The sequence below is a fragment of the Oncorhynchus clarkii genome, chromosome 29, assembly GCF_045791955.1.
Source record: "Oncorhynchus clarkii lewisi isolate Uvic-CL-2024 chromosome 29, UVic_Ocla_1.0, whole genome shotgun sequence".
In the NCBI taxonomy this organism is placed as follows: domain Eukaryota; kingdom Metazoa; phylum Chordata; class Actinopteri; order Salmoniformes; family Salmonidae; genus Oncorhynchus; species Oncorhynchus clarkii.
Window position 1 is genome coordinate 29,361,907 of NC_092175.1, and position 9,293 is coordinate 29,371,199.

General features: G+C 41.7%; 1 protein-coding gene across 6 annotated transcripts; it reads right to left on the reverse strand.

Annotated features, from left to right (window-relative positions):
• Nucleotides 1-14: 14 nt before the first annotated feature.
• On the reverse strand, nucleotides 15-9,284 carry LOC139388728 (FERM domain containing 8). 6 transcript variants are annotated; one of them, XM_071135595.1, is made up of 11 exons: nucleotides 8,970-9,284; nucleotides 8,556-8,643; nucleotides 8,240-8,407; nucleotides 6,579-6,680; nucleotides 6,236-6,294; nucleotides 4,227-4,393; nucleotides 3,895-4,110; nucleotides 3,650-3,773; nucleotides 3,291-3,440; nucleotides 2,950-3,175; nucleotides 15-1,674 (listed from the first exon to the last, which is right to left on the reverse strand). In XM_071135595.1, the coding sequence occupies exons 2-11, from the start codon at nucleotides 8,641-8,643 to the stop codon at nucleotides 1,562-1,564; spliced, it is 1,413 nt and encodes a 470-aa protein (XP_070991696.1). In that variant the 5' UTR covers nucleotides 8,970-9,284; the 3' UTR covers nucleotides 15-1,561. The 6 variants fall into 6 exon arrangements, with proteins under 6 accessions (XP_070991696.1, XP_070991698.1, XP_070991701.1 ...); XM_071135597.1 differs by having other exon boundaries at nucleotides 21-1,674; nucleotides 9,011-9,284; XM_071135600.1 differs by having other exon boundaries at nucleotides 21-1,188; nucleotides 9,024-9,254.
• Nucleotides 9,285-9,293: the final 9 nt, after the last annotated feature.

The following is a 9,293-nucleotide window of genomic DNA, read 5'->3' on the forward strand; positions in this document are numbered from 1 at the left end:
CAAGACATTGAGGCTCGGATATGGACAAACGATTTTATTGTAAAAATGAACAAAAAAAAGTTTCAAATAAAAATATAAAAATCTCAGTTTCACCGTTTTGTCAAAACAGTATAAAGCTGAATAAAAATGTATTATGGGTTTGACTAAACCTACAGCCACTTGTTTAGTTTGGTAGTGCACATTATAGAAATTACAAAGAAAACAGTGAAGTTAAAGGGTTTGATATATTTGACTGTCTCAATGTGTACACACGAGGTCATGTAAATGTATAGCAAAACGAGCAGATAAAAAGGAATATAGTAACATTCTGATCATGTTTAACAGACAAACAAGGCGACACAAATACCAGGTTAGTCTCTCAATGCCAAATTACTGAAACAAAAGGCACTTGGTCTTTTTGTACAGAGACTACATTGTGAATGAATAAGGCTTCAAATTACCCAATGCCTAATTTGTGTGAGAAAGACAGATTGGTGTATGAGAGTCAAAAGGTATTACTCCAATAATATCAATAATTACCAAACGTAAAAACACTGCAGTATTTCAGTATTACAGTACAGTCTAAGATAGTCAGTCATGTGCACAAAGCAAAAGTACACTACAATTGTTTTAAAATAGCTTGACTTAAGAACAATGAATTTGACCATTTTGTTGTTCTGATTATTTTGTAGGTTTGCATAATTGACAATATCAGTTATAACAGTGGAAACCACATTCTTCCGTTTGTATGAACACTAAATTGCATCAGAGATATACAGTAGAATCACTCCTCTCAAACTGACACTGAGGAGATGCCAGCAGAAAACATCCTCTTTTTGAATGGATAGCTCCTAAGTCAAACTGCCCTTGCATGTTGTACAATATAACAATAACAAAAAGTGAAATCTAAACCCACTTGGAAAAGGGTGCAGTCTGGAATATGGTTGACCTTGTGATTTCTGGGAGGAGGACACAGATTCAGTCTCATGGTCATCATGGACTGTATGTTTAGCACATAGCATCATAGGACTACTGCAGGAGACATGTTTGTTTTGGTACAGAGACTGAGGTTTGAGCAATATAGTTGCAGAGCCTCAAATATCGCCCTCCTTTTAGACAATACAATGCCCCGTGCTGTTTGGTTTCCCAAGAGTGTTGCATACGTCTCAATGGGTGATACTGTACGTAGTCATAGTAGATCAATTCCATCTGAGGGAGAACAGTAAAAAGGTCCCTTATCACAAGGGTAAAGATACAAAGTGGTGCAACTGTGAATGTTACCATCACTCCACAGTTTCATATTAAAACTACCAATAGGTAGCCGGTTCAACTTGACCTGTGAAGCAACGACACATCACTTTGCAGCACCTAAAGAATGCCAATATTCTCATCCAACTTCATATACACACAATTATGCATAAATATTTATTCACACTTAGATCCCACTCTTGGTCCATTGTGTTTTCACAAACAAGATAAATGACAACTCTTTGCATATCTTTTTCCTCTCGCAATCTTAACATGCATGCTCAGTTTTGGTCTCCAGTTAGCATAGAGCAGTGCCTATACTGGAGATGGAGGATCACCGTTGCTCCAAACTCTCTTGCACTTGTACTGCGGAATATGTTGGTGGCTGTGCCTGCCTGGTGAAGAAGGAAGCAGCCCGCTTTGGTTTCAGACGTTTGATTTCTTTACCTGCCGTGTCAACAAATACATTTAACAGTTAGTTTTACAACCTTACCTGATATCAAACAAGTGAAACTTACACTACCTGGCCAAAATAATGTGGACACCTGCTCATCAAATGTCTCGTTCCAAAATCATTGGCATTAATATGGTCCCCCCTTTGCTGCTATAACAGCCTCCACTCTTCTTGGAAGGCTTTCCACTAGATGTTGGAACATTGCTGCGGGGATTTGCTTCCATTCAGCCACAAGGGCATGAGTGAGGTTCGGGCACTGATGTTGGGTAATTAGGGCTGGCTCGCAGTCGGGGTTCCAATTCATCCCAAAGGTGTTCTATGGGGTTGAGGTGAGGGCTCTGTGCAGGCCAATCAAGTCCTTCTACAGCGATCTTGACAAACCATTTCTGTTTAGAAATGTGCACGTGGGAAATTAAGAAGAAATATAAAAAATAATGATGGAAAGGGACTTCCCCCAAACTGTTGTCACAAAATTTGAAGCACAGAATCGTCACAGTTCCAGTGAAGGGAAATCTTAACGCTAACGGGCCTAGCCTGAAACATGGAAAACAGCCCCAGACCATTATTACACCTCCACCAAACTTTACAGTTACCGTTCTCCTGGCATCCGCCAAAACCAGATTTGTCCGCCAAGTGCGATTCATCACTCCAGAGAACGTGTTTCTATTGTTCCAGAGTTCAATGGCGGCGAGCTTTATACCACGCCAGCCGACGCTTGGCATTGCGCATGGTGATCTTAGGCTTGTGTGTGGCTGCTCGGCCATGGAAACCCATTTCATGAAGCTCCCCGATGAACAGTTCTTGTGTTGGCGTTACTTCCAGAGGCAGTTTAGAACTCAGTAGTGATTGTTGCAACTGATGACAGACGTTTTTTACGGCGGGCCCGTTCTGTGAATTTGTGTGGCCTACCACTTTGTGGCTGAGTCGTTGTTGATCCTAGACGTTTCCACTTTACAATAACAGCACTTACAGTTGACAGCAGCAGCTCTAGCAGGGCAGACATTTGATGAACTGACTTGTTGGAAAGGTCGTATCCTATGACGGGGCCACATTGAAAGTCACTGAGCTCTTCAGTACGGGCCAGTCTACTTTCCATGTTTGTCTATGGAGCTTGCATGTCTGTGATCGATTTTATACATCGGTCAGCAACGGTGTGGCTGAAATGGCCAAATCCACTAATTTGAAGGGGTGTTCACATACTTTGTGTATATGGATGGTTAATACTGACTAAATTAATGGCATGCATGAGTCTCCCTCCCCAGACTAACCGTTGTCCACATAGCTGATGGTGTTCAGTGTATGGACCCGACTGCAGACCACACTGTTCTGCCTACGCAGTTTGCCACGGCGACCGTTCCCTTCACCACTGCCCCCCGCCTGTCCAGCAGGCTGATGGGATGGACCGACAGCGCCGTCTGTTTCCGTGATCGTCCCGCCTTCGGCTGCAGAACGTAGCTCCACACAGAACTCGATAAGGCCGCTCATAAGCTCTGCCTAGAGGTACAAGGAGGGAACAAAGACTAGTAGGAACTCTGGTAACGTCAAGGGAATCTATGACCGCCTACTAAGGAAAAGCAAAATGGGAAATGGAGAAGTTATGTTTTATTACTTGTTTTGAGTAGATCTTCAGTAACTTGTTGACAGGGGTGCCAGCCTCCTCCCCATCAAATTCGAGCCACAGGATGTGTGAGTCACCCTCCCCTTCAGGGTAGCTGTGGTCCCAAGACAGTTCACTGAAGCGCAGGCCCAGGAGCACGTGCTGTCATGGAGTAGGGATGTGAGAGAGAGAGGCAGAAAGGGAGAGGGTTGGGTCAGTCAGTGAAAAGTATTTTTGCGTTGATAAAGGATCCCTCTGGTTCATGCCAATACTTAAAATCACACAGAATAAAAAAATAAAAAAAGTAATATTCTGCTTGTTATGGAAAGGAATTATCTTTCATTTTAACTTGACATTATTCCAGGTCTCACCTTCTCTTTGACGTCCATTACATACACCCCCTCCAGACTGATCCCCACATTGACAGCTTTCCGTCCTGCTCTATAAAGAATACCCTGGGCTGGCTTGTCAATCTCCCCCGAGAAAAAAGCACACCTGCCCAGAAAAAAAAAAAAAAAAAAAAAACACACCAGCGAGACGTGATGCAAGTGGCACATGAAGATAGAAACTGAATGTGTTCCATGCACCATGCAGTTGAGGCTATTTTGTTCCTTACCCGTAGTAAGGCAGAGAGTGGCATGAGCTGAGGTACTGGCGTAGATGCTGAGTGGGCTCCAGGGGAGTGCTGCCTGAGGTGCTGATCTTGCGATATTCCTCCAACAGGTTAAGCTCTAGCCCTGCCTGACGGCCCCCTTTCCCCCTCAGGGTAGAGAACAGCCCCCCACCTCCCCCTGAAACATGTACAGGCAGGAAGGATATCAGCGTCTTCTCCCTGAGTTGGGAGAAGAGGGGCAATAATCAGGGTATGCAGCCAGGTATTGAAAAAAAATGAGTTATACAACATTACTCCAGCAAGAGGCAGATGTTCAAATCCCTGGCATAGTTTACCTTAAAGCAGCAGTGGCTTTCTGGTCATCCAGACCAATTCCCAGCTCCAGAGCAAAAGACAGTGCGCCCAAACCCATCCAAGTCTCAGGGTCACAGGGGAAGCGGCCCGCGAGGATGTTAACCCGTGCCTCATCATAAAGGAGTCTCAACACCCCCTCGTCTTCAATCTAGAGGGAAAGGCCATGCAATGACAGGTGGAATAAATGAGGATGCAAACAGAAACAAGGGAATTTGGGTAATTTCCATGTAAAAGGACCCATGAGCACCAACATGTGAAGTTCATAAGAGCATCTCAAATTGAGTGTCAAATGAAAGCTAAGTTATATTTGAGAAATTAAGGCATATACATATTTTTAAACCATTTTCCATTCTAAAATTAAGAATAAGCAACGGCTTTGATTTCTGGTCAAACAAATAGAAAAACAAAACATTACCAGAAAGGCTTAAAAATGTATTAGAAATAAATCTAAAACAATGTTGAAGACCCATGCCAACGAATAAACACATATTTAGTTAAAGAAATTGTTCTGCCTTCTGTAAGTTTAAGAAAAATTCCATTGTGCCTTAAAATTCCATTACCAAAACCCCACATATCTTTAAGATATTTTCTAATTTCTCTCCCTCATGAGAAAGGATAATGAAAGTTCACAAGGCAGACCTATCAATTAGTGTTTTTACTGATATTAATTTTGTTGATGAATTAAGTGATTAAAACTCAATTCCATTAACGATTTGGTAACGGAATTTCAGCAATTGAATTGGCTATAATTGGAAATCATTAGTAATCAAACCACAGTTGTGTTCACAAGCTTGGACAGTAAATAAGAGTATCATTTAGTACAGTAAAGAAAAGTATCATCGTAATGTACAGTAGAGTAATGTTCAGAACACAACGTACTCTATTGTAATTTACCTTGATGGGTCAGATTTGGTCCAGTCCAAATAAATGTGGTTTTGTTTAGGGACAGATCTCATTAAAATAATAGCCAGTGTGTAGAATAATACCCAAATATGCAAAGGAGGATAGCATATTCACTCTACCCATTTAAAAGATACCATGAAGAGGACATTCATAACCATAATTATGCAATTATGCTGCAGTAGTTTGTGTCGGGGGGCTAGGGTTAGTCTGTTATATCTGGAGTATTTCTCCTGTCTTATCCGGTGTCCTGTGTTAATTTAAGTATGCTCTCTCCAATTCTCTCGCAGAGGACCTGAGCCCTAGGACCATGCATCAGGACTACCTGGCATGATGACTCCTTGTTGTCCCCAGTCCACCTGGCCGTGCTGCTGCTCCAGTTTCAACTGTTCTGCCTGCGGCTATGGAACCTTGACCTGTTCACTATGATAACTATTATTTGACCATGCTGGTAATTTATGAAAATGTGAACATCTTGGCCATGTTCTGTTATAATCGCCACCTGGCACAGTCAGAAGAGGACTGGCCACCCCTCATAGCCTGGTTCCTCTCTAGTTTTTGGCCTTTCTAGGGAGTTTTTCCTAGCCACCGTGCTTCTACACCTGTATTGCTTGCCGTTTTAGGCTGGGTTTCTGTACAGCACTGATATGTCAGCTGATGTAAGAAGGGCTATATAAAATGTGATGTATAGTACAGATCAGGGACTCATGATGAAATTCCATTACCAAGTGTAAATCACCTTCACTTAGACTACTGTAGTTCAATAACCAAAATATACTTTTTCAAAGTTAATGTTTCATGTCATAGCTGACACCCCATTTGTTATGTAGACATTGTTGAATCTTCATTCAGAGCAGATATTTAACCGTTTTTGGAAAACATGGAAACAAAAATAACAGAAGGAGATTTTACAGAAATTATTTGACCAATCTCAGCATCTTTTCTGAGGGTTGGTGCTAGAGTACTCGGGGTATGTGTCTACGACCAGGAAAGTATAATCTATCCATTTGACAATACAACCTTACTGATAAAGGAAAATGTTTTCCCCAGCAGCTTCATGTAAAGTTTGAGAAAATGGAACAAGTAGTACCTGCAGCTCTTTAGACTTGGGATAAAACACATTCCTTCTGTACTGCAGGCTCGGCTCATCTGGAGAAAAGAAATACAGCATGAGGGTATTACAGAACATTTTATATGATGGCAGATGTACAGTTTAGTATTAGTGATGTTGAGTCAGAGTTAACAGGAAGTCAGGTTGACAAAGCAATATGAATTCAGCAGTGGGGATGAAAAGAAATGTAACAATTTGGGGGGAAAATAACATGGGAGACAAAATATGAATCTGCTCAAAATACAGAAACAAATTTAAAATAAAAAAAGTGTAAGTGTTTTTTGTAACCATCTTCCCTACACAGAGACACAGGCAGTCTCACCTTGAGATATGTCCTCCTCCGAGGCCTCAGTGAAGCGATACAGAAGGTCCTGCCACTGGCGGCACAGTTTGTAAGGCTGATGCTTCGGCTTTAACTGCAGTTCTGAGAGAGGAGGAAAAGGCAGGATGTAGACAACAAATGTCATTATTTATGAAAGGATGAATAAACATTCTCATGGTATAACAGAGATCAAATGATTGGCATGACAAAGCATGCTAATCTTTCACACTATAGTCACAAGCTATAGACATGGCCTAGACTAATTTTGCTGTAGTGATCTCTTCCATATTTTACAAACAATGCCAGTCTTCCAACATGACAGTAGTTCAAGAGAGAAGCATACAAACGGACAGCGTTCCACTTATGGCCCAAGGGCTCTCTACAATCTTCACACATACATGATACTAGAGGCCAACCAATTATGATTTTTCAACGCCTATACAGATTATTGGAGGACCAAAAAAAGCCAATTAAATCGGACGATTTTTAAAAATGTATTTGTAATAATGACAATTACAGCAATACTGAATTAACACTTATTTTAACTTAATATAATACATCAACAAAAATCTATTTAGCCTCAAATAAATAAATGTTCAATTTGGTTTAAATAATGCAAAAGTGTTAGAGAAGTAAAAGTGCAATGTGTGCCATGTAACATTTGAGTTCCTTGCTCAGAACATGGGAACATTTGATAGCTGGTGGTTCCTTTTAACATGAGACTTCAATATTCCCAGGTAAGAGGTTTTAGGTTGTAGTTAATATAGTATTTATAGGACTATTTCTCTCTATACCATTTGTATTTCATATACCTTTGACTATTGGATGTTCTTATAGACACTTTAGTATTGCCAGTGTAACAGTATAGCTTCTGTCCCTCTCCTCGCCCCTACCTGGGCTCGAACCAGGAACACAACAGCCACCCTCGAAGCAGCGTTACCCATGCAGAGCAAGGGGAACAACTACTCCAAGTCTCAGAGCGAGTGACGTTTGAAACGCTATTAGCACGCACCCCGCTAACTAGCTAGCCATTTCACATCGGTTACACCAGCCATTAGGCTGATAGGCTTGAAGTCATAAACAGCGCTGTGCTTGCAAAGAGCTTCTGGCAAAACGCACAAAAGTGCTGTTTGAATGAATGCTTACGAGCCTGCTGCTGCCTACCATCGCTCAGACTGCTCTATCAAATCATTGACTTAAACATAATAACACACATAAATACGAGCCATAGGTCATTAATGTGGTCGAATCCGGAAATTATAATTTCGAAAACAAAACGTTTATTATTTCAGTGAAATACGGAACCGTTCTGTATTTTATCTAATGGGTGGCATCCCGAAGTCTAATAATTCATCAAAATCGGCATCCAAAAAAAAACAGATTTCCGATTGTTATGAAAACTTGAAATCAGCTCTAATTAATCGGCCATTCCGATTAATCGGTCAACCTCTACATGATACAGTGAGCCATGGTACTAGACCAGCCACAACACTATTCCTTTGTAATACAAATCAGCCTGATTAAATCAGCAAAAATGTCAAATGAATGACCCAGTTGTTTATATTAAAATAACAGCACAGCATGTGCAGCACAGCTGTTTGAGGGCTAGGGGAGGAGGAAGAGTGGTGCATTAGGTGCATTACAGAGAGAGCTGTCATTACCGAGCAGAGGAGAGCAGAGCCAGAAGGCAAAGACATCCATTGCCGAATCAGGAATGTGGAGAGCCTCCCTGACACTGTGGCCTAGCTCCTGGACACTCACACAGCCAACCCCTTCCACACACAAGTGTACAGCACTGTCACCCACCAGGTACACAAGCACATCTTGAGCTGTAGGAGAAAACACACGGAGGGAAGTTGGCATAACACTAACATTAACGCAAAACACAATCTTGGATCTTCCAAATATGAAAACACACAGAGGGACAAAACAATATTACATTGTAAACACCAGACTGAAAGAAAGAAGGGAACTGACCGCGGGTGACTGCGGAGGCCACACTTCCCCTCTGTGATTTACCCTCCGATGGTTCTGGAGGAAACCTCCCACACTCATCTCCTTCCATCTATGTGGGACAAATATTAAATAGGGTTTTATTTAAGGTTATCCAGCAAATTCACGGACACACTTAACGTTAGACATTTCAGAAGCTACGTTGGTTGCTAGCAGCTAACTATATTCTATATCAAGGCTTTGATTTACTCGTCGTTTTTAAGTCGCAAGAAAATAGTAATTGCTAACGTTAGCCGCCAGCTTTTGACAGGCGGGATAGCGACATTTCACATCTAGCACCCTGCGCGAACAGTAGCTATTCGTACACGAGCTATGTTAGCTAGCTAGTTACTAGTAGCAAGAAGTCAGCGGTGCGCTAAACCAGTAAGATTCAACTACCTTCTTTTAATGACGAGGTGGTATTGACAGTGTATAACAACCTCAACAGTTTACCAGCAAACTGACAACTCTGGGGAACTGCGTCCACCGCGGTCCAGACTCCAATCCGGAAGTGTCGAGACAGTAAAAACAAATATTTTATACGTAAACCAAGATAAACCACAGCCTGTCGTTTCCAATTGTAACAAATTAGTCATAGTAGGCAGAACAAGCAAGGAGGTGGGCAGAGCCAAGCAAGCTCCTATTGGCGTGTTCTACTAGCATATATCTGCACATGTCCATTAGGGACTTGGGAAGAGTCTTTCTTTTCCAAACGCAGTTACG

What these genes read in the sequence shown, in the direction of transcription:
- LOC139388728 (XM_071135595.1), bottom strand. Translation starts at nt 8,643, where the DNA reads ATGGAAGGAGATGAGTGTGGGAGGTTTCCTCCAGAACCATCGGAGGGT. An exon ending in CACTCTCTGCCTTACTACGG is followed by an intron (nt 3,774 to 3,894) that starts GTAAGGAACAAA and finishes TTTTCTGGGCAG; the next exon opens with GTGTGCTTTTTTCTCGGGGG. An exon ending in TAATGGACGTCAAAGAGAAG is followed by an intron (nt 3,441 to 3,649) that starts GTGAGACCTGGA and finishes ACTCCATGACAG; the next exon opens with CACGTGCTCCTGGGCCTGCG.